Here is a 25,293-nt window from a genome sequence, read left to right on the forward strand (position 1 = left end):
GCTAAAGTTAACCAAATAAGTTCAATGTTAGCTAGTTAGCTAGGTAACATTAGGCTATAACTAGCAATGCAAATGGCTTGCTGAGATAATATTACTATACAGATCATACACGTAATGTTAACAGTACACTTTAACTTCCAATGAAAACAACTTTCTGACAAAATTAGAAATGTATAATATCTGAAACTGTAGCTTGATTCTTACCCGTATGCATGGATGAACGCTCAATAGCAGACTGCAACACCTTTCATTAAACACGACGTCCTGTTTAATTTTCAATTTATTTGTACAGATTTCAAAACTCAGTAAACTTCTTCCGTGACAACAACACTGTTGATCAATGTTTCTTCCCCATCGCTGTCATCAGAAGACTGACTCTACAATGTCTTCATCAATTAAAATGTTTTTACCTAAATCAGGGATTTCCTGAGTCATCATGGTACGATCATCCTACTGAAAGTAGTCCATCACATTTTTTTCCCACTGACCGTTGTCGATAGGGCCTGAGCATTAGCAACACATTTTCAGTTCTCCATAGCTAATGCTATATCTTTAAACAAAACTGCAGAAGGAAGGATTATCCACACATAAGGAGCAGCTCATTTTATAGACAGAAGATGCTACATGGCAGAACAATCTGAAACTCATCTCTCAGCATGTTCAGCCCTTTCATTGTCTCAGCCAATTATGGCTAGCGGGAAGGTTCCTGTTTTTTTCTGTGGCTAAACCAACTAGGCTCATAATTTAACAACTTTATTCATATTTACAGATGGCATACAAGTTTGTTATTAAGGCAAATGAAAGATCAAATGTTCCAGAAGTCATTTCTGCTGAAAAATGCATTTTGATAAAAAAATTAAAATAAACGTTCAAATGCCTCTCCTGTGAAGTTGTGACTTACGGCATACGCCTAGTTACCTGAAACGAGTCACATTTGGAGTCTTTGATTGGTTAATCCTCAGTCAGTTGAGATGATTTGTTATAGCCCGGCAGTTTACCTGTTCTATGCAGTAGGGCTGTCAAGGGGTGTGTGGGATGGTATTAAAAGTTAATAATAAAGGGTTCATTGGGGTGTATCTTAGATCAGATATTTATTTTGTGTTCTGTGTGTAGTGCATGTTCAGGGTGAAAATATTCTATGAAATTAATTATTCAAGGGTAGGACAGGACAGGGTATGATAGTTAATGACAAAAAGCACACTGAAATCACAGTGATTGAGTCTTCCCCCCTCCTCATAAAGACTGCGGAGGGAGCGTTCACCCTGTGTGCCATGACTTCTGGGATCCGGAGGAACTGGGTCCAGGCAGTGATGAAGAACGTGAGGCACAACGTGGCCCTGGTCGTCACAAGGTAAAGGAGTCTTCTCTGGTTGAGACAAACTATTTATGATTTATTGATTTTCAATCACAAAACAAGACCGACAAGACAAAAAGACAACATCAACGCTCTAAACAGAACATGACACAATTTGCTTCAGTTTTTCAATAATGTGCAAACTGCAAGTTTATAAATCAAAGAGTAAAAATGAACAAATCAAAATGGCATCCAGCACTGAACACCTCAATCCCCTGATATGTGCTTGTTATGATACACAAAGTCTGATGGCTCTTCTTTCCTACTTTGTCCTATGTCTTCCATGCTACTCTTTAGGAAAAACCTGCGGCTGCTGGAACTGTCCACTCTCAGAGCCAGGTTGAATCCTTGGGCCTCGTGACCCTTGACCTTTAGATGTATTTGGGTAACACTTTACTTGACACCCAGTGTCATAACACATTATAACACTGTCAAAACCATGTCATAATGTGATAACAGCTGACTAAACCTGTCATAACCTGTCATTATATGGTCATAACACTGTCATGACCCACATATTTACACCTGTTGTGACATATATTGTGTTATTTTATGGCTGATTAGGACACCTACATAAGAGTGCCAAAACCCACATCTATTCCTACCCAAAAATGATTAAATCCTTGTTGTTGTAGTTTTTATTGTTATTTTATTTCACCTTTATTTAACCAGGTAGGCTAGTTGAGAACAAGTTCTCATTTGCAACTGCGAAAGCAAAGCAGTTTGACACAACAACACATGGAATAAACAAACATACAGTCAATAATACAGTAGAAAAATCTATATACAGCATGTGCAAATGAGGTAGGATAAGAGAGGTACGGCAATAAATAGGCCATGGTGGCAAAGTAATTAAAATATAGGAATTAAACACTGGAATTGTAGGATGTGCAGAAGATGAATGCGCAAGTTGAGATACTGGGGTGCAAAGCAGCAAGATAAATAAATACAGTATGGGGATGAGGTAGATTGGATGGGCTATTTACAGATTAGCTATGTACAGGTGCAGTGATCTGTGAGCTGCTCTGACAGCTATTGCTTAAAGCTAGTGAGGGAGGTAAGAGTCTCCAGCTTCAGTGATTTTTGCAGTTCGTTCCAGTCATGGGCAGCAGAGAACTGGAAGGAGAGGCGGCCAAAGGAAGAATTGGCTTTGGGGGTGACCAGTGAGATATACCTGCTGGAGTGCGTGCTACGGGTGGGTGCTGCTATGGTGACCAGTGAGCTGAGATAAGGTGGGGCTTTACCTAACAGAGACTGGTAGATGACCTGGAGCCAGTGGGTTTGGCGACGAGTATGAAGCGAGGGCCAGCTAACGAGATCATACAGGTCGCAGTTGTGGGTAGTGTATGGGGCTTTGGTGACAAATGGATGGGACTGTGATAGACTGCATCCAATTTGTTGAGTAGAGTGTTGGAGGCTATTTTGTAAATGACATTGCCGAAGTCAAGAATCGGTAGGATGGCCAGTTTTACGAGGGTATGTTTGGCAGCATGAGTGAAGAATGCTTTGTTGCGAAATAGGAAGCCTATTCTAGATTTAATTTTGGATCGGAGATGTTTAATGTGAGTCTGGAAGGAGAGTTTACAGTCGAACCAGACACCTAGGTATTTGTAGTTGTCCACATATTCTAAGTCAGAACCGTCCAGAGTAGTGATGGACGGGCGGGCAGGTACGGGCAGCGATCGGTTGAAGAGCATGCATTTATTTTTACTTGCATTTAAGAGCAGTTGGAGGCCACGGAAGGAGAGTTGTATGACATTGAAGCTCATCTGGAGGTTAGTTAACACAGTGTCCAACGAAGGGCCAGAGGTATACAGAATGGTGTCGTCTGCGTAGAGGTGGATCAAAGAATCACCAGCAGCGAGAGCGACATCATTGATGCATACAGAGAAGAGAGTTGGCCCGAGAATTGAACCCCGTGGCACCCCCATAGAGACTGCCAGAGGTCCAGACAACAGGCCCTCCGATTTGACACACTGAACTCTATCGGAGAAGTAGTTGGTGAACCAAGTGAGGCAGTCATTTGAGAAACCAAGGCTGTTGAGTCTGCCAATAAGAATGTTGTGATTGACAGAGTCGAAAGCCTTAGCCAGGTCGATGAATACGGCTGCACAATAATGTCTCTTATCGATGGCGGTTATGATATCGTTTAGGACCTTGAGCTTGGCTGAGGTGCACCCATGACCAGCAGTGAAACCAGATTGCATAGCGGAGAAGGTAGGGTGAGATTCAAAATGATCGGTAATCTATTTGTTTACTTGGCTTTTAAAGACTTTAGAAAGGCAGGGTAGAATAGATATAGGTCTGTAGCTGTTAAGGTCTAGAGTGCCTCCCCCTTTGATGAAGGGGATGACCGCGGCAGCTTTCCAATCTATGGGAATCAGACGATACGAAAGAGAGGTTGATTAGGCTAGTTATAGGGGTTGCAATAATTTCGTCAGATAATTTTAGAAAGAGAGGGTCCAGATTGTCTAGCCCGGCTGATTTGTAGAGGTCCAGATTTTGTAGTTCTTTCAGAACATCAGCTATCTGGATTTGGGTGGGGGAGGTTTGGGCGAGTTGCTGTGGGGAGCGCAAGGCTGATGACCGGTGTAGGGGTCAGGTGGAAAGCATGGCCAGCCGTAGAAAAATGCTTATTGAAATTCTCAATTTTTGTGGATTTATCGGTGATGACAGTGTTTCCTAGCCTCAGTGCAGTGGGCTGCTGGGAGGAGGTGCTCTTATTCTCCATGGACTTTACAATGTCCCAGAACGTTTTTGAGTTTGTACTACAGGATGCAAATTTCTGTTTGAAAAAGCTAGCCTTAGCTTTCCTAACTGCCTGTGTTGGTTCCTAACTTCCCTAAAAAGTTGCATATCACGGGGGATATTCAATGCTAATGCAGAATGCCACAGGATGTTTTTGTGCTGGTCAAGGGCAGACAGGTCTGGAGTGAACCAAGGGCTATATCTATTCCTAGTTCAACATTTTTTTAATGGAGCATGCTTGTTTAAGATGGTGAGGAAGGCACTTTTAAAGAATAAACAGGCATCCTCTACTGACAGGAGGAGGTCAATGTCATTCCAGGATACCCAGGCCAGGTCAATTAGAAAGGCCTGTTCGCAGAAGTGAATTCTTTACAGTCATGTTTTTTCATCATATTTTAAATAAAATGACACTGTCATGAAGCATTATGACCATCCAGTGTCACTTTACTTGGACTGAAAAAAGACACTTTATGACATTGTGAAGCAGAATTATGACCATCATAATCATGTAACAGAGCATTGGGGTAGGTGCATGTCTGACATCAATGTGTGCGAAATTACAATGATAATTTAATATGGTCTATTAAAAAAAAGTAGACATCATAAATATATGCAATATATGTCACAACAGGCCTAAATATATGTGTCATGACAGTGTTATGACCATATTATAACAGGTTATGACAAGTTATGTCAGCTATTATGACATATGACATGGTTATGACTGTGTCATAACATGTTATGATGCTGGGTGTCAAGTAAAGTGTTACCTGTATTTCTGTATCTGTGTACACACACCAGACCTGGGTCAAATACATTACGTAAAATATGTAGAGTTTGATGTGCACTTGACTTAGTTTGGAGTTTGCACTTTTGGACATTCCATTGCTTCCATTGTGCCTAGAAAATGAAATCAACCCACAGTTCAAGTATTTGAAAGTATTTTGGGTGGTAGAAAGCCTTGCGGTTAAGAGCATTGGTTTGAATCCCTGAGCCGACTAGGTGAAAAATCTGTCTGTGCCATTGAGCAAGGCAATTATCCAGAGCAATTTACAGGAGAAATTAGGGTTAAGAGCATCTGCTAAATGATTAAAATGTAAATGAAAGTAGTTCTGGCATACCCTATGTAGATTGTAACAGTTGACTTGGTCCCTTTGTCGTGGCTAGGTGAAGAGAAAGCTTACCTAGATTGTTATGATGTCATTTGACAACAGTTGACCATGCCTTTGCCTTCTTTTCTGTCCTCCAGTTCTCTTCCACAGCAGAAGGAGCCACCAGCGCTAGGCCCTATGGAGACACGCTCTGCAGAGGAAGATGTGGATCCAGATCAGAGGAAGAACCGTAGTGTCCGCGAGCGTCGCCGGGAGGGACGCTACAAAACCTTTGACTGGGCTGATTTTAGCCACCATCAGCACCACCAGGGAGTAGAGAAGGAGGCGGAGCCCAGTGGACAGTCGCGTCCTGTGGTAGGATGGGACACCGCTGACGGCGGCAGCCCATCGCCAGTCTCCTCTGCCTCCTCTCTGATTGCCTCTAACTCTTGCTCCTCCTCGTACTCTTCTCAGTGCCTCAGGGACACTGTAGCTTCACAAGAGGCGGAGGTGCTACAAAGGGGGGCAGGTCCAACCATGCTACCCCAGGCTCCATTCACGGCCACACCCCTAGAGGAAAGAAGTGTTGCTGGGACCAAAACACCCACAGCATCCACAACACTAGTTCATGCTCAAAATAAGGTTTTTGAAAAAAGGACCATTTCTGAGGTGGACAACAGCTCCACCTCTTCTACACCAGAGCTGCCCATTGGTTGTGGCGATGACGATATCACTGGCCACACCCCTAGTTATGTCCCTAGCGTTGCCCTTGGTGATGGCTTTGGCAACACTCCTAGCCCCACCCCTTGTGATGGCACTGCCGGTGTACGGGTGGAGGTGGTGATGGAGCAGCAAGTGGCTTCCACACCGCTGAGAGAGGTTCCCATCAATAACTCTGATGAAACCAAAGAAGAGACGGAGCAGCAGTCCTATGAACAGCAGACTGAAGAGGTGAGCTAGAGTATGTGTGTGTAACGGTGTGTTAGGAGTGTGATTTAAGTTACTGTGTCTTGTTTGTGAGTGTATGTATGTGTGTGTTCGAGGATGCATTTGGGTGTGTGTGTGTGTGTTCAGGCATGTGTGTGTGTGTGTGTGTGTGTGAGCATGTTTCTGTGTGTGTGCCCTCAGCTGGAGCAGACCCAGAGAGAGTTGTCCAGACTCAAGCAGGTGAACATCAGTCTGCAGCAACAGCTGCAGCAGGAGAGGGAACGCTCCAGGGAGAACCGCCTACTACAGGTCAGACCATACCTGTATCTGAATTGGGTCAAATACTTTATAATACTTAAGGTACGCTTGGTTTAGCTTCATCGTAACAATGGAACCAAATCTCCCATCAATCTCTTTTAGAATGGCCTACCCACATCTTTCAACCAGTCCTCCTCCGCACAGTCATGCGCGTGGCAGCGTCTTCAGAAGCTGAACCAGGACCTGCGCTTCGAGCTGGAGGCCCAGAGGAGGAGCCAGGAGGAGGTGCGTGAGGCTGAACTGCAGCGGAGGGCCGAGTTCATCGCCTTGCAGGCGCGGGCGTTAAGCGCAGGGGAGGCTGCAGTCTTGGCACACTCGGAGCTGCAGCAGGAGCGTCAGAGCGCTCGGAAGCAGCGGGAGGAGGGGGAGCACGAACACCGGCAGGAGTTGGAGTGTTTGCGCCAGCGACTACAAGAGGTGTCAGCCCAGATGAGAGCAAAAGAGGAGGCACAGGCCGAGAAGGAGGTGCGCCTGCAGAAGCACCTGGGCCTCCTGCAGGAGAGCCAGGACAGGGAACGCAGAAGCCTGGGGGCCAACCTGGCCCAGGCGGAGCGCCGTTCCCAGGACCTGCAGGAGCAGCTGCAAAAGGCTGAGCAGCAAGCGGAGACATTGTGGAACGGGCAGCGTCAGCCGTGGGCCAGGGAAGGAGAGGTGGCGGAGGCTCAGCAGCAGCTGCAGGAGGAGTTGGCCCGCACGCTGGCGGCTATAGGGAGGCTACAGGGGGAGGGGGAGCAGCTGGAGAGACGCTGCCAAGAGCTGCAGAACCAGCTGGCCGAGGCAGACGGGGAGGTGGTTCAGCTGCAGAGACGCCTACAGACTGAGGAGACTGACTACTACAACCTGGAGCACTCCTACGAGAGTGTTTCAGAGGAGCTACAGCGGGCTCTGGGACAGGCGCAGGAGAGGGAGGTGGCAGCCAGCGATGCCAGGGAGGACTACAAGAGGCTGCTGGACAGGAAGGAGCGGGAGCTGAGTGAAGCCTTGGTTAAGATGGCCGCCCTTGGGAGCAGCCTGGAAGAGACGGAGCTGAAACTGAGTGAGGTGAAGGAAGCATGCACCTGTTGTTCCTCTCTTCCTCTCTTCAAAGTGACTGACAACAGACTGAATATCAAATCCAACGGTCTGAATTCACGGGAAACCCAGACCATCCACCACTCCTACAATACAGACGGAGGACAGACAAATAGCAGCAGCATCCCTGCAATAAGCCACTCTGGACCTGGCTCATGTTCTGTCGACCCGGCCTACCAGTACATTGTTACAGCTGGAGATGATCCGGACAGGTTCATGTCAGTGATCCAGGTCCTGGAGACCAAGCTGTATGTGACAGAGGAGAAATTGAGAGACATCACACAGAGGCTGGAGGAGCCACAAGGTCAGTGGTGCAGCAGTGCAGCCACCGACCCCCACGTTCTCTCCCAGCTCACCCAGAGCCGGGCCGCTACCCAGCGGCTTAGCCTCTTTCTTCACAACCAGGCCAAGCAGAGCAGGCGCTTCGCCCTGGAAACGGAGGGCCGAACCAGGGTGCTGGGTGGGCAGTGTCAGGCGGCCCTGGCCAGTGTGCAGGCCTGCAGAGAGAGGATCCAAGCCCTGCTGAGGAGGAACCCTGGTGAAGGTAGCAACCCTGACCTAGAAGCCGAGCTCTGTGCCCTGGAGATGCAGCTGGTCACTGCTGCTGCCTGCCTCAGGCAAGGAGGAATAATTGCCGATGAGCAATGGCACGAGTGCCACCGAGCTCAGAGGGAGGAGGAAGACTTGATTGATGACAAGACACTATCAGAGGACAAGGTTGAGCAAATGAGCACAGGCACGTATGCCCCAATGTCATGCCCAGAAGGAGAGGAAGCTGGAATGAAAACATTGGGTAGAGCTTTAGCCCTGGAAGCGTCTACGTTGGAGAAGATGGCGTCGGCAATGCAGAGCCAAGATACATTATTTTGCCAGAATGAAGCCCTCCTTGGTGGAGATGAAGGTGACTTGGCACACATGTATGCTGACGTGCTTTTGAAAAGAATGGCCCTCGGAATGGATTGTAGGGAACCAGTAGGTGGCGACACTGAGTCGGAGGAGAGCGCCATTGGCAGGGTCTGTGCCAGAGCAGAGTTAGCTTACATCTCTCTAACCTTACAGCATCGCTACCAGGGAGAGCCGATACAAGAAGAACTGCACTCTGACAACCCGACCAGGGAGCAGCTATGGCGGAGCTCTCAGTCAGAGGAACAGTGTGGCGGCGCTGGGGATAACAATCTGAGCTCTGGTCAGGCCAGGGGTCTGGCTGATGTCAGTCCTCCAGAGCTGGCTCCTTATGAGGAACAGGTCCAGTTGAAGTCCAGAGGCCTCACAGACAACCTGCTGGAGAGGATCCAATCAGTCTGGAGTGGGGACAAGACAGAGAAACAACATGACTGGACAGAAAGACTTGCAGTCCAGCTGAGGAAAAGGGCCAAGGTCTTGCACCAACTCTGTCAGGAGATCCCCAGCAGCAGTGGCTCAAAGGGGGAGAGTAGTGCGGCGAAAGGTAGATGCTGGTTGGATGACCCTGACTCTGTTGGAACCCTGGACTTGACCCTGTACTGGCCGGAGGTGCTGGTCCAGTCCCAGGTGACCTATGTGGCATGCCGCCTGCAGCTGGATCACGAACAGGAACTGCAGCAGTGCAAAGGGGCATTCGACAGCCTAGGGGCGCTGTGTCAGGAGCAAGAGGCCATGCTCAGCAAGGACCGCCGCACTTTTAGCCACGCCCTGTCGCGACTGCAGGAGGACAGCCAGGCCCTCAAGGAGAAGCTGGAGCAGGTGGAGCAAGGGAGGGCCGCAGCAGAGAGCGAGACCCGGCGTAAGGTGAGTGTACTCCTAGCTGATATCGAGAGCATCGAGGATCGCCACGAGGAGCAGGTGCAGAAGCTGGAGGAGGAGTTCCAAGGGAAGATGCAGGAGCTCCAGAAGATCCATGAGGAGGAAATGATACGTCTGCACAGCCACCATGCCCAGTCTGCCTGTGTTGCAACAGATGCACAACACGAGTCCCGCTCATCACAGACCACCCCTAACACTACTCCCGAAAAAGCCACCTTCTACCCAGACTTCACCTTGGATTCCACCCTGCCGGCAGATAAACTTAATCTGGATGAAGCCTGCAAAATAGACATGGTGTCTATGGAAACAATGAAGAAACGAATCCATGTGCTTGAGACGCAGGTAAACACCATGAAAGATGAGGCGGGGAGACGGAATCTGGAAGGGGATGAAGTTGCCATGAAGGAAGCTTATCAGAGAGACCTTGAAAACATCAAGGTACAACACAGCCCCACTCAAATACCCAATATGTTTACACAAACACATTGACTTATGTACAGTGCCTTTGGAAAGTACAACATTATTCTAAAATGTATTAAATAGTTTTTTCCCTTCATCAATCTCCACACAATACCCCATAACAAAAAAATCAAAAACTGTTTTTAAGAATTTTTGCAAATGTATTAAAAATTTAAACTGAAATTTGACATTTACATAAGTATTCAGACCCTTTACTGAGTACTTTGTTGAAGTACTTCGGCAGTGATTTCAGCATTGAGTGTTCTTGGGTATGACGCTACAAGCTTGGCACACCTGTATTTGGGGAGTTTCTTCCATTTTTATTTGCAGATCCTCTCAAACTCTGTCAGGTTGGATGGGTAGCGTTACTGCACAGCTATTTTCCCGTCTCTCCAGAGATGTTCAATCGGGTTCAAGTCCGGGCTCTTGCTGGGCCACTCAAGTACATTCAGAGACTTGTCCCGAAGCCACTCCTGCATTGTCTTGGCTGTGTGCTTCGGGTAGTTGTCCTGTTGGAAGGTGAACGTCCACCCCAGTCTGAGGAGGTTTTCATCAAGGATCTCTGTACTTTGCTGTGTTCATCTTTCCCTCAGTCCTGACTAGTCTCCCAGTCCCTGCTGCTGAAAAACATCCCCACAGCATGATGCTGCCAACACAATGCTTCATTGTAGGGATGATGCCAGCATTCAGGCCAAAGGGTTCAATCTTGGTTTCATCAGACCAGAGAATCTTGTTTCTCATGGTCAGAGAGCCTTTGTTTCTTTTACTGAGAAGTGGCTTCTGTCTGGCCACTCTACCATAATGGCCTGATTGGTGGCATGCTGCAGAGATGGTTGTCCTTCTGGAAGGTTCTCCCATCTCCACAGAGGAACTCTGACAGACCTCCAGAGTGACAACCGGGTTCTTGGTCACCTCACTGACCAAGGCCCTTCTCCCCCGATTGCTCAGTTTGACTGGGCAGCCAGCTCTGGGAAGAATGTTGGTGGTTCCAAACTTCTTCTATTTAAGAATGATGGACGCCACTGTGTTCTTGGGGACCTTCAATGCTGCAGACATTTTTTGATAACCTTCCCCAGATATGTCTTTCAACACAATCCTGTCTCGGAGCTCTACGGACAATTCCTTTGACCTCATGGCTTGGCTATTGCTCTGACAACTGTGGGACCTAATATAGACAGGTATTTCCAAATCATGTCCAATCAATTGAATTTACCACAGGTGGACTCTAATTAATTTGTAGAAACATCTCAAGGATGATCTATGGAAACAGGATGCACCTGAGCTCAATTTCGGGACTCATAGCAAAGGGTCTGAAAACGTATGTAATCAAGGTATTTCTGTTTTTTATTTGTAATAAATTAACAATAATTTCTGCAAACCTGTTTTCCCTTTGTCATTATGGGGTATTTTGTGTAGATGGCGGATATTTTTTAATATATTTAATCACTTTTAGAATAAGGCTGTAATGTAACACAATCTGGAAAAAGTCAAGGGGAATACTTTCTGAAGGCACTGTACATGCTAATGCTTTGATATACATCAGTACCAACATCATACCAAATACTCCATAAAAGTAGGTGTTAAAAAGTATATACATGTAAGTGTGAAATTCATACCCTGCAGGTTTCCTGTGAGCGTGGCTTCACTGCCATGGAGGAGGTACACCAGAAGCTGGTGGGGGATCTGCAACGGCAGCACCAGAGGGAGGTGGCCACGCTCCTGCAGGAGAGAGACTGCCTACTGGAGGAGGAGACAGCCGCCACTGTCGCAGGTAAACATCTGTCCCATGTTCTGTAGCCAAACATGGTTAAAAGACTCAAATTAATAGAGCCAACATGATTCATTAGAGTGACATGTTTGTTCCACTTAGCATATTTCCATCTGAATGTTTCACAACGTTGTATCCTGCTGAACATGCCCCTTGAAGTGGGATGGGGGGGGGCAGCATGTGGCAACATGTCTGTTCACTTCCTGTGTTTGTGGCCTGGGTGTAGCAATCGAGGCAATCAGGAATGCTCATCGGGAGGAGCTGGAGAGGAGTCAGAGTGGAGGGAGCTCTGACATCACGGACCTTCCCTCCCAGTATGAGTGAGTGACTATGTGTGTGAAAAATAAATCTGGCTTGCCTACTACTTACTTAAACTGCATACTAGAACGTACTGTTTACTAAAAACAAATACAGCAAGCAACAAATATCATCATACTAGGCTCATCCTACTGAGAATCCATCATCTAATGCACAATTGCGTTGATTCCCACCATTCATTAATTTTGGTACAGTGTGTCTCCTCAGCTGATTATCAGCTGTTGTCAAACACACATTTCTAAAGACAATTCTCTTCCTTAATAGTGTACAGTGAATTCTACTAGATGAGAAGCTGATATGAGTATGACATCCTGGCATTTAAAGCACTACATTTTCCAAATTTAACATACTATAAAACTTTATTTGTTTGCATACCCAAAATGCCTACTATTTAGAACGCAAGTATGGCTATTCGGACACTGCCACAGTGTATATGAGTGTGTGCAAAGCTGTCATCAAGGCAAAGGGTGAATACTTTGAAGAATCTCAAATATAAATTAGATTTAGATTTGTTTAACACTTTTTTGGTTACTACGTGATTCCATGTGTGTTATTTAATCGTTTTGATGTCTTCATTATTATTCTACATTGTAGAAAATAGTAAAAATAAAGAAAAACCCTGGAATGAGTAGGTGTGTCCAAACGTTTGACTGAGACTGTATGTCTCTTTCTTATCTGGGTGTTTTTGTATTCATGCACCTGGCTTTTTTAAAGTGTGTGTGTGCATGCATGCACTGTGTGTGTGTGTGTGTGTGTGAGTGTTACATGTTTGTTTCAATGCAAAGTACATGCACCTTTGTATAACTGCCGACTTTCCCCTTTGCCCCATCGTCTAGGGTTGAGCTGCGGTCTCTGCACAGGGAGCTGGAGGTGTTGTCGGGCCAGTACTCCCAGAAGTGTCTGGAGTGCGCCCAGCAGAATCAGGCCCTGGAGGCCGAGAGACAGGCCCTGCTACAGTGCCAGAGGGAGAACCAGGTGCTCAGCATCCACAAGCAGGCAAGACACCACCAGACACCCATATAGTACACTGCATGTACTCACCCAGTGTGCCAGTTTAGATCAATGACCACCAGACCTGGGTTATGTTTATTTGGCAGACCTGGGTTGAGTTCGAATGCTGGGTCTGCCAGGAAAATATTTGCCGTGAAGTGAGCTGGCAACAGGAGGCCCATTAGCCCCAGGGTTCCGGTCTCAAAGCATGCTTTCGACTGTACCTACAAGCCAGCTTTGGTGTTGCAGTTTAATTTAAGTCGGGCCCAAAAAGACAATTCCAATAGGGAAGTAAAATACAACAATTCCCAATCATCATCTTTGTGAACAGCTACAATTATTTGAGTAATTCAATGGATGTAGTAATTCAACTCGATAATTCGATTTTCATGCTTGTTTTACTATTTAAAAGTGGAAAATCCTGAAGTTGATGGGTTTATTGGTCCTCTCACCACCCTTTGGAAGTCACCCTTCGAGTTTGGTCAGCAACACGTGACAACGGAGGATCCTCTGAGTGAGTTGGTAGGGGCAATTGAGTGGTTTCGGATTCACCTATTCCCACTGGCCTCAAAAAGAAAAAAACTATCTGCCCTACCTTCCAGCCAGCTAACTAGCAAAGGACACAGTTAGCTAGCCATATATAGCTAGCTAATGGCTTCACCGAGAAGAAGAAAGACTACAACCTTCAAATCAATGGTCGATGTGTGTCGCACTTGCGTGGAAAACTATCCCAAAAAGACTTACAAACACAATCTCTTTATTGCCAAAACGTCAGACCAATACAACAGAGGTGCACAAGACAAGTGGGGGAAGGTGCTGATGATGATTGGTAGATTGATGATTCATTGGTAGATTAAAGGGGAACAGCACATTTCTGAGATTTGTCAAAGTACCTAAACCTCTGACTCAGTTTTGGACTGGCTGTCACAGTGCACAGCTCTCTCACTCTATTAGAGCTAAGTAGAGCTATGTCCCAGCTGCGGCCCTCCGCCTCACTGCAGCACTACAATGCTCTAGATATAACTTTGTGGAATAACACAGATCTATGAAAAAATAGACATACTATCACAGTGAACATGTTTTTTTTCGGGTAACCCCAATCGATTATGAGATATGGCATATACAGTGACTTCGGAAAGTATTCAGACCCCTTGACTTATTCAACATTTTGTTACAGCTTTATTCTAAAATGTTTGTTTTTTTAACTCAGCAATCTACACACAATACCCCATAATAACAAACCGAAAACAGGTTCTTGAAATTGAGCTCAGGTGCATCCTGTTTCCGTTGATCATCCGAGTCCACCTGTTGTAAATTCAGTTGATTGGACATTATTTGGAAAGGCAATACGACCTGTCTATATAAGGTCCCACAGTTGACAGTGCATGTCAGAGGAAAAACCAAGCCATGTGTTCTAAGAAATTGTCTGTAGAGCTCCGAGACAGGATTGTGTCAAGGCACAGATCTGGAGAATGGTAACCAAAACATTTCTGCAGCATTGAAGGTCCCCAAGAACACAGTGGCCTACATAATTCTTAAATGGAAGAACTTTGGAACCACCAAGACTTCCTAGAGCTGGCTTCCCAGCCAAACTGAGCAGTCGGGGAAGAAGGGCCTTGGTCAGGGAGGTGACCAAGAACCCAATGGCCACTATGACCAAGCTCTAGAGTTCCTCTATGGAGATGGAAGAACCTTCCTTCGAGAAGGACAACTAACTCTGCAGCACTTCACCAATCAGGCCTTTATGGTAGAGAAGCCAATCCTCAGTAAAAGGCACATGAAAGCCCACTTGGAGTTTGCCAAAAGGCACCTAAAAACACTCAGACCATGAGAAACAAGATTCTCTGGTCTGAAGAAATCAAGTTTGAACTCTTTGGCCTGAATACAAAGTGTCAGTCACATCTAGAGGAAACCTGGCACCATCCCTACATATGAGAATGGTGGCGGCAGCAGCATCATGCTGTGGGGATGTTTTTCAGCTGCAGGGACTGGGAGACTAGTCAGGAAAAGATAAACGGAGCAAAGCACAGAGTGATCCTTGATGAAAACCTGCTCCAGAGCGCTCAGGGCCTCAGCCTGGGTCAAAGGTTTACCTTCCAACAGGACAGCGACTCTAAGCTCACAGCCAAGACAATGCAGGAGTGGCTTCGGGACAAGTTTATGAATGTCCTTGAGTGGCCCAACCAGAGCCCGGACTTGAACCAGATCGAACATCTCTGAGGAGACCTGAAAATAGCTGTACAGCAATGCTCCCCATCCAAACTAACAGTTCTAGAGAGGATTTGCAGAGTAGCATGGAAGAAACTCCCCAAATACAGGTGTGCCAAGCTTTTAGCGTCATACCCAAGAAGACTCAAGGCTGTAATCGCTGCCAAAGGTGGTTCAACAAAGTACTGAGTAAATGTTCTGAATACTTGTGTAAATGTCATATTTAATTCAATTTTAGAATAAGGCTGTAACCTACCAAAAATGTGGAAAAAGTCAAGGGATCTGAATACTTTCCGAAGGCACTGTGTGTTGAATTCTGCTTATTTCACACTATACTATCACGCTATACCACAATAAACATAAAGTTCAAATGCAGAGACTCCGAAACCATTGATTGAGTGCTTTTGAAGGGACAGGCTGGGCAAAATCTGTAACCTATATCCACTGCACTGTATCAGCACAATAAACAGCACCCTACGCAGTAAAGTAAGGCCGTTTTGGTAATGAAGATAGGTGAATTCCTCTATAACAAACAGCCTTTGTGAATGCAGCCATACACACACCTGTCTTACCAAAATAATTAAAACTAAATGCGGAAAGTTGTAGCTTAGCTATTCATGCATGCAAACAAAAACACTGAATATCAGTTTGTCTTAGAATAATGACACAACTGTGAATGCGAACAAATGAATAGGCACAGAACAAAACAGCGATACCAAGTAGGCCTAGTAAACTAAATATCAGATTGATAAAGGCAGGACACAATCTACATTTAGGATAGTTACATTAACAGTAAACTAAATATCAGATTGATAAAGGCAGGACACAATCTACATCTACATAAACAAAAAGGTGAATGGAGATCCAAATAACTAAAACATAAACTACAGCCTACTACAGTGAGATGCAGCCATGCTCAGCTGTATTGCCTAATAAATAGGCATATAGGCCCGCTTAAAACCTGGAAAATAATGGCGCTCATGAGTACAGCAACACGTTGTGATATGGCACAATACACTTCTCTGGATACAATTCTACCCACATAATCAATTAAGCAATACCAGCTTGCCATAAACACGTTTCCAATATGTACAGTTCTATTTACAACCACGGAAACCAATAGGCTACCAAGAAAACCGTAATAGAATGTATCTATTTCTATGATGAAACTAGCTTTACCCAGGGGTGTCATTGAGTGAGACCATTGAGTGCTTTTGATCAAGAAGTGACAGGTTGGCGCAAAATCTCCCGAAACATGGACAGAGCCCTACACACTAAAGCAAGGCCATTGGAAATCTAGGCTGGTGGCTAAGGAAGTCATATTGCCATTCCATACCCCTAGGTTTTTGCTGAAATGGCACCACTGGCTACACCACTAAGATTTTGACAACCAACCAGCTGGACTATTTCTCCACCTTTTCAGAAGAGCTTCAGCCTCCTTGATGCCAATGGCATGTATTCATGTTGTATTCCCCAAAAATTGACCAAGAAAAAAATGGAAAAAAACCCCATACCAAATAACGTATATTTTGTCTCTGTGATTCATACATTTCCTTTACTTCTCAAAGGCAGAATGTATCTCTATTGTTTAAATAATAGCCAATCAGCATTCTTGAAAAACTGAGTGAGGTCAGTCGTGAATCATCCTGGCGCACCACAAAAATGTGTCAACGAAAGCCAGTTTGGATTTGGCTTCAGACCAATCACATCAGAAGCCAAACTTCATTGAACGAAAAAAACTTGAATTGTTACATCTCGTTGTGTCCTTGTCCTGTAGGTAGCTATCTACCTAAAATTGCCCCTTTCCTATATTAGCCATGGATGGAGATAGGGATTTGAACTTGTGGTTTTACTTAATTCTCCGTACTTGCCAATTATTATTACAGAGATTCTGATCCAACTATAAATTCATACATTGTGCCCCTGGCCTGAGAGGATGGAAGTTCAAAATGTAGCTATTTGTAGTATGCTAATGTTAACTAGGTGGCCTGGTTCATCGTTGCCCATGAAAGGAAGTTAGGCTAGCAAGCAAGCATTTTAGGCAGGTAGCCTAGGACAACAAAAACTAAAAGTGTGTACTATATGACAGTTATAGACCGTTTTGGCAACATGAAAGAGGATTGTATTGGTGTTTTTCTACAAGTAGGGTAAGTCAACATGTTTTTTCTAATTGCAGGTACACACACACACACACACACACACACACACACACACACACACACACACACACACACACACACACACACACACACACACACACACACACACACACACACACACACACACAAATCAGTACAATGTACAGCCACTTTTAGTTGTCACTGTATTAGACTAACCATAGGTGGTTTGATTATGTTGAAATGTTGAAGTTGAAATGGTGCTGGAATAGTGGAGGCAGCTCCTGTTTTCTTTGTGACTCGCGGTAACTCTCCATGGTTCTATACTGAACAAAAATATAAACATAACATGCAACAACTAATGATTTTATTAAGTTACAGTTCATATAAGGAAATCAGTCAATTGAAATAAATACATTCGGCCCTAATCTATGGATTTCACATGACTGGGCAGGTGCGCAGCCATGGGTGGGCCTGGGAGGGCATAGGTCCAACCACTTGAGGGCCAACTCACTGGAGAGCCAGGCCCAGCCAATCAAAAGAATATTTTCCCACAAAAGGGCTTCATGTCTGGGTGGCTGGTCACAGACGATTACCACAGGTAAAGAAGCCGGAAGTGGAGGTCCTGGGCTGGCATGGTTACAAGTAGTCTGCGGTTGTGAGGCCGTGTTGGACATACTGCCAAATTCACTAAAATGACATTGGAGGCGGCTTATGGTTGATAAATTAACATTAAATTATCTGGCAACGGCTCTGGTGGACATTCCTGCAGTCAGCATGGCAGTTGCGTGCTCCCTCAAAATTTGAGCATTTTGTTGTGTGACACAACTGCACATTTTAGATTGGACTTTTATTGTCCCCAGCAGAAGGTTCACCTGTGTAAGGATCATTCTGTTTAATCAGCTTCTTGATATGCCACGCCTGTCAGGTGGATGGATTATCTTGGTAAATGAGAAATACTCACCAACAGGGATGTAAGCAAATTTGTGCACAAATTCTAGGATTTTTTTATTTCAGCTCATGAAACATTGATTATTTCAATTCTCTCCGAAATATTCTGGTAAGATCCCCCTCAAATGCCAGTTTGATTACATGAGCTTTCCTCGGGCATAGCATGCTTCTTCTGTTCTGACTGAACACGTGTAAAATTAGTTCTCGCATGTAGTTGTGTCATCCACGTGTCAGTGCAGTAAGCACGGTCGGCATAGTGGAGAGAGGCCCAGAGAATCTTTTCAGGATATCAAGTGGGGTCCACTTGTCCTCATTTGACCAGGAGTGGGCGATTTTAGTGTGCAAAAAAACTAAACTCAGTTTCCACTGTTAGGTTCTTATTTTTCAGATTGAATAACTCACGGACACGAGAGAAGCTTAACCAAGTTTAATTCTTCCCAAAGGGTCGTTACAGCTGTAATTCAGACAACAAAAAAACATTTCACAGAAGCATTGATATTTAACCCTTTCTCCTAGGCTGTCTCCTCCTCCACAATCGAACAGCCAATGCATCCCTGTTGGCTAGACAGAACCTTAGTTATATATGTTCTTCCTCACATCTGACCTGACCTCTACCCCAAAGTGCTCACTCCTCCCCAACTCAAGTCTGTCATGGTTATTGATACCAGACTGTCTCTTCTCCCAGAGGATCCCTGATGGCTAACAATAACATATCCTGACATAATGTAAACGTTATATATTACCCTCTCTCCCTCAGTGACATTGTTAGTTTCTAAGATCTCCAACCGTCTCCCCTTATCAATGCCTGCCACATGTAATCGGTTCCCTGCACTCAACACATTCCAAGCTTAGTTGCACCCACTATGTAACCGTTAACTATTGGTGAAGACCCTCAACCTCATCAGTGACATGAATAAGTAACATTTCATATTCTCAGAACCCAACACCACCAAATGTTTCACCATTTTCACATCTAGAAAGTCATGGCTCTCTGGGTCAAGGGCACACAGGGTCTCCACCACTTGGCAGTTTAAGTTAGCAGAATTCCACTTGGGCGGCAGGTTAGCCTAGTGGTTAGAGTGTTGGACTAGTAACTGGAAGGTTGCAAGTTCAAATCCCCGAGCTGGCAAGATACAAATCTGTCATTCTGCCCCTGAACAGGCAGTTAACCCACTGTTCCTAGGCCGTCATTGAAAATAAGAATTTGTTCTTAACTGACTTGCCTAGTTAAATAAAGGTAAAATAAAAAATTGTCCTGACACTTCACTAATGACAGCATCCAAGAACAGTCTTTTACACTCAGTCTCTTCTCATCTGTCTTGCTGACCTGTCCACCACGTATTGCTAGAGATTTGTACTGACATAATGTCATCATTTGTTTGGAGCTGGTGGTGCGTCACTTGCATTAAACATTGGCTAAATTACTTCAAACTCATTGTCACACCTCAGCTTCTCAACTCACTGTGGACCACTTTGACTCCAGTGTAAAGATCTGTTGCTTTTGCCTGGAGTAATTTGTTTACAGAATCAAGAAGACTGAGGATTCTGTGCACTATGGTGGCTGTAAACTTAAAGCCGGGGTCAGTCACTGCCTTCAGTATCCCTGTAGCCTTGAGTCTTACTTCTGTTTTGCACGATTGCGTGCATTCGATGTCAGAGAGGAATGTCACAATGCTGTCATAACATTTAACAACCACTGACACAGTAGCCAGTTGTCTCCCTTTACTTTCACTTTGTTTGGTTACTTTGGCGAAGCCAATTTCTGAAATCCATCGTGGCAGTGGCAAATATTACAGGCGGAGTCAAATCACGTTGTTCACTTAGGCTTTTCTTTTTTTCTTTTTATGACAACCCAAAGGAGTCATAAATAACCGCCTCAGTGGCTTTCCATAGCCCCCTTAAACACACCGCGGCACGCTCTGTCCATTGTGCTGACAGCACAGCAGATAAACATATTTTGCACTAACCTGTCACTCAATCATTTGAACTTTTTTGCAATTTATATATATATGGACATAAAACTTAAACTGAAGTTGCACAAGTTTCAATTCCCATTAGGAAACTGGCCCGGGATTACCCCCATATCATGTGTGAAGACACATATATAAAGGCAAAAGGAGGACACATGACAGAATGGTAAGCAGATATTTTCTTATCTAAAAGGTTGTTGAAAGTTGGCTACATTCTTGTTATAGTCTGTTTGATGAGTAGCACCTGGTAAAAATGGCATATATTGCGCAATTTGTTCAAAGATTTGAAAAAAATACACCAGCGACGCTATTTAGGAGATAGATGTTGTGAGCACAGTGTCTCTGATCGGATGGACAATAGATCCTAGCTATGCCCGCTTTTGTCAGCACTTCTGCAATCCGATTAGTCAGTCCGCCCAATACATGTGACGCAGGAAACTAGTTACCTACTCGTCTGTCGCAAAGTTGTTCTACACTTGGTGCATGTTATCAAAATGTGATGTTAGGTGTAATATGTAATTACTATTTAGCTAAAGTTATTGAACACAACAAGAACATGTTCGCTGCCAGACAGCTAAAATTGGTTCATTAGCTAGCTAGCTAATTAGTTTTACAGCATACAATTACATTCTAGACGATTCTGTGCTTCCAACTTTGTGGCAACAGTTTGGGGAAGGCCCTTTAATGTTTCAGCATGACAATGCCCCCGTGCACAAAGCGAGATCCATACAGAAATAATTTGTCGAGATCGGTGTGGAAGAACTTGACTGGCCTTCACATAGCCCTGACCTCAACCCCATCGAACACCTTTGGGATGAATTGGAACGCCAACTGCGAGTCAGGCCTAAACGCCCAACATCAGTGCAAAACTTCACTAATGCTCTTGTGGCTGAATGGAAGCAAGTCCCAGCAGCAATGTTGCAACATCTAGTGGAAAGCCTTCCCAGAAAAGTGGAGGCTGTTTTAGCGGGGACAAAGGGGACACACACTCCATATTAATGCCCATGAATATGGAATGAGATGTTCAATGAGAAGGTGTACACCTACTTTTGTTCATGTAGTGTATTTAGCTAGCCAAGCTATTAACCTTGTCTTATATTTACTATAGCTAGTTAAAAGGTTTATGGAAATATTTACATTACATTTACATTTAAGTCATTTGGCAGACGCTCTTATCCAGAGCGACTTACAAATTGGTGAATTCACCTTATGACATCCAGTGGAACAGCCACTTTACAATAGTGCATCTAAATCATTTAAGGGGGGGGGGTGAGAAGGATTACTTTATCCTATCCTAGGTATTCCTTAAAGAGGTGGGGTTTCAGGTGTCTCCGGAAGGTGGTGATTGACTCCGCTGTCCTGGCGTCGTGAGGGAGTTTGTTCCACCATTGGGGGGCCAGAGCAGCGAACAGTTTTGACTGGGCTGAGCGGGAACTGTACTTCCTCAGTGGTAGGGAGGCGAGCAGGCCAGAGGTGGATGAACGCAGTGCCCTTGTTTGGGTGTAGGGCCTGATCAGAGCCTGGAGGTACTGCGGTGCCGTTCCCCTCACAGCTCCGTAGGCAAGCACCATGGTCTTGTAGCGGATGCGAGCTTCAACTGGAAGCCAGTGGAGAGAGCGGAGGAGCGGGGTGACGTGAGAGAACTTGGGAAGGTTGAACACCAGACGGGCTGCGGCGTTCTGGATGAGTTGTAGGGGTTTAATGGCATAGGCAGGGAGCCCAGCCAACAGCGAGTTGCAGTAATCCAGACGGGAGATGACAAGTGCCTGGATTAGGACCTGCGCCGCTTCCTGTGTGAGGCAGGGTCGTACTCTGCGGATGTTGTAGAGCATGAACCTACAGGAACGGGCCACCACCATGATGTTGGTTGAGAACGACAGGGTGTTGTCCAGGATCACGCCAAGGTTCTTAGCGCTCTGGGAGGAGGACACAATGGAGTTGTCAACCGTGATGGCGAGATCATGGAACGGGCAGTCCTTCCCCGGGAGGAAGAGCAGCTCCGTCTTGCCGAGGTTCAGCTTGAGGTGGTGATCCGTCATCCACACTGATATGTCTGCCAGACATGCAGAGATGCGATTCGCCACCTGGTCATCAGAAGGGGGAAAGGAGAAGATTAATTGTGTGTCGTCTGCATAGCAATGATAGGAGAGACCATGTGAGGTTATGACAGACCAAGTGACTTGGTGTATAGCGAGAATAGGAGAGGGCCTAGAACAGAGCCCTGGGGGACACCAGTGGTGAGAGCGCGTGGCGAGGAGAAAGATTCTCGCCACGCCACCTGGTAGGAGCGACCTGTCAGGTAGGACGCAATCCAAGCGTGGGCCGCGCCGGAGATGCCCAACTCAGAGAGGGTGGAGAGGAGGATCTGATGGTTCACAGTATCGAAGGCAGCCGATAGGTCTAGAAGGATGAGAGCAGAGGAGAGAGAGTTAGCTTTAGCAGTGCGGAGCGCTTCCGTGATACAGAGAAGAGCAGTCTCAGTTGAATGACTAGTCTTGAAACCTGACTGATTTGGATCAAGAAGGTCATTCTGAGAGAGATAGCGGGAGAGCTGGCCAAGGACGGCACGTTCAAGAGTTTTGGAGAGAAAAGAAAGAAGGGATACTGGTCTGTAGTTGTTGACATCGGAGGGATCGAGTGTAGGTTTTTTCAGAAGGGGTGCAACTCTCGCTCTCTTGAAGACGGAAGGGATGTAGCCAGCGGTCAGGGATGAGTTGATGAGCGAGGTGAGGTAAGGGAGAAGGTCTCCGGAAATGGTCTGGAGAAGAGAGGAGGGGATAGGGTCAAGCGGGCAGGTTGTTGGGCGGCCGGCCGTCACAAGAAGCGATATTTCATCTGGAGAGAGAGGGGAGAAAGAGGTCAGAGCACAGGGTAGGGCAGTGTGAGCAGAACCAGCGGTGTCGTTTGACTTAGCAAACGAGGATCGGATGTCGTCGACCTTCTTTTCAAAATGGTTGACGAAGTCATCTGCAGAGAGGGAGGAGGGGGAGGAGGATTCAGGAGGGAGGAGAAGGTGGCAAAGAGCTTCCTAGGGTTAGAGGCAGATGCTTGGAATTTAGAGTGGTAGAAAGTGGCTTTAGCAGCAGAGACAGAGGAGGAAAATGTAGAGATGAGGGAGTGAAAGGATGCCAGGTCCGCAGGGAGGCGAGTTTTCCTCCATTTCCGCTCGGCTGCCCGGAGCTCTGTTCTGTGAGCTCGCAATGAGTCGTCGAGCCACGGAGCGGGAGGGGAGGGCCGAGCCGGCCTGGAGGATAGGGGACATAGAGAGTCAAAGGATGCAGAAAGGGAAGTGAGGAGGGTTGAGGAGGCAGAATCAGGAGATAGGTTGGAGAAGGTATGAGCAGAGGGAAGAGATGATAGGATGGAAGAGGAGAAAGTAGCGGGGGAGAGAGAGCGAAGGTTGGGACGGCGCGATACCATCCGAGTAGGGGCAGTGTGGGAAGTGTTGGATGAGAGCGAGAGGGAAAAGGATACAAGGTAGTGGTCGGAGACTTGGAGGGGAGTTGCAATGAGGTTAGTGGAAGAACAGCATCTAGTAAAGATGAGGTCGAGCGTATTGCCTGCCTTGTGAGTAGGGGGGAAGGTGAGAGGGTGAGGTCAAAAGAGGAGAGGAGTGGAAAGAAGGAGGCAGAGAGGAATGAGTCAAAGGTAGACGTGGGGAGGTTAAAGTCGCCCAGGACTGTGAGAGGTGAGCCGTCCTCAGGAAAGGAGCTTATCAAGGCATCAAGCTCATTGATGAACTCTCCGAGGGAACCTGGAGGGCGATAAATGATAAGGATGTTAAGCTTGAAAGGGCTGGTAACTGTGACAGCATGGAATTCAAAGGAGGCGATAGACAGATGGGTAAGGGGAGAGAGAGAGAATGACCACTTGGGAGAGATGAGGATCCCGGTGCCACCACCCCGCTGGCCAGAAGCTCTCGGGGTGTGCGAGAACACGTTCAGTTTTTGATTTGTTAAAAAAGTTTGAAACATTCAATAAATGTCGTTCCACTTCATGATTGTGTCCCACTTGTTGTTGATTCTTCACAAAAAAAGACAGTTTTATATCTTTATGTATGAAGCCTGAAATGTGGCAAAAGGTCGCAAAGTTCAAGGGGGCCGAATACTTTCGCAAGGCACTGTACAATATACCTAGAAGAGCAACAGCCCCATAAACATACAAAAAAAACCTAGACAAGACAAAAAACACATACATCACCCATGTCACACCCTGACCTAACCAAAATAACAAGGAAAACAAAGAATACTAAGGTCAGGGTGTGACAACCATTCTTCATATTTTCAAGCATGATGGTAGCTGCACTTGATTTTTTTTAGGGGTAAAAAGAAACGTAGTGGAGCTAAGCACAGGCAAAATCTTAGAAGAAAACCTGGTTCAGTCTGCTTTCCAACAGACACTGGGAGACAAATTCACATTTCAGCAGGACAATAACCTAAAACACAAGGCCAAATACACACTGGAGTTGGTTAACAAGACAACATTTACTTTTCCTGATTGGCCTAGTTGCAGTTTTGACTTAAATTGGCTTGAAAATCTATGGCAAGAATTGAACATGTCTGTATAGCATTGATAAACAACCACCAACTTGACAGAGCTAGAAGAATCTGAAATAATATAATGTGCAAATATTGTACAATGCAGGTGTGCAAAGCTATTAGAGACTTAACCTCAAAACTCACAGCTGTAATCGCTGCCCTATGTAATTCTAACATGTATTTACTCAGGGGGTTGAATACTTATCTAATCAAGATATGGTGTTTTATTTTTCTTAATTCTTTTACAAATGTTATACTTTTTCTTCCACTTTGACAGAGTATTTTGTGTAGATTGTTGACAAAAAAAAATGACAAATCAATTTGAATCCCGCTTTGTGACACAACAAATATGTGAATGTGAATACTTTCTGAGAGCACTTAGCACAAAGTATTTAAAAACACACCAGGTCTGCCTTGAAGTTTATTTATTTTAATCATTTTAATCTCCATCTTGTACTTTTTACATGTTATAATTTTGTTTGGTTTTAAATTCGTATTAATTGCTGTGTTGTTTTTATTGTTGTATCATAGGGCACAACTGTAAAATATACTCTGTCTCCGCTTGTTTCTTCTGTTTTAAATAAAGGCTAATAAATAAAAAATGTAAATGATCTCCAGGGAAATCATTGAAAAGAATGTAGTAGGACACCAAAGTTTTCATAGACTCAACATGGATGGTTGGC

General features: G+C 45.4%; 1 protein-coding gene across 1 annotated transcript in view; it reads left to right on the plus strand.

Moving 5' to 3' along the window:
- The window catches only part of LOC135556826 (centrosome-associated protein CEP250-like), a 56,597-nt gene that overhangs the window by 12,704 nt on the left and 18,600 nt on the right, over positions 1-25,293 (plus strand). The window contains exons 5-12 of the mRNA XM_064990269.1: positions 1,242-1,351; positions 5,352-6,144; positions 6,322-6,429; positions 6,541-9,433; positions 9,503-9,729; positions 11,374-11,521; positions 11,745-11,838; positions 12,673-12,832. Coding sequence (XP_064846341.1) covers positions 1,242-1,351; positions 5,352-6,144; positions 6,322-6,429; positions 6,541-9,433; positions 9,503-9,729; positions 11,374-11,521; positions 11,745-11,838; positions 12,673-12,832 — 4,533 coding nt within the window. The remainder of the gene's footprint in view (positions 1-1,241; positions 1,352-5,351; positions 6,145-6,321; positions 6,430-6,540; positions 9,434-9,502; positions 9,730-11,373; positions 11,522-11,744; positions 11,839-12,672; positions 12,833-25,293) is intronic.

The sequence above is a fragment of the Oncorhynchus masou genome, chromosome 15 (genome assembly GCF_036934945.1).
Source record: "Oncorhynchus masou masou isolate Uvic2021 chromosome 15, UVic_Omas_1.1, whole genome shotgun sequence".
Lineage (NCBI taxonomy): Eukaryota > Metazoa > Chordata > Actinopteri > Salmoniformes > Salmonidae > Oncorhynchus > Oncorhynchus masou.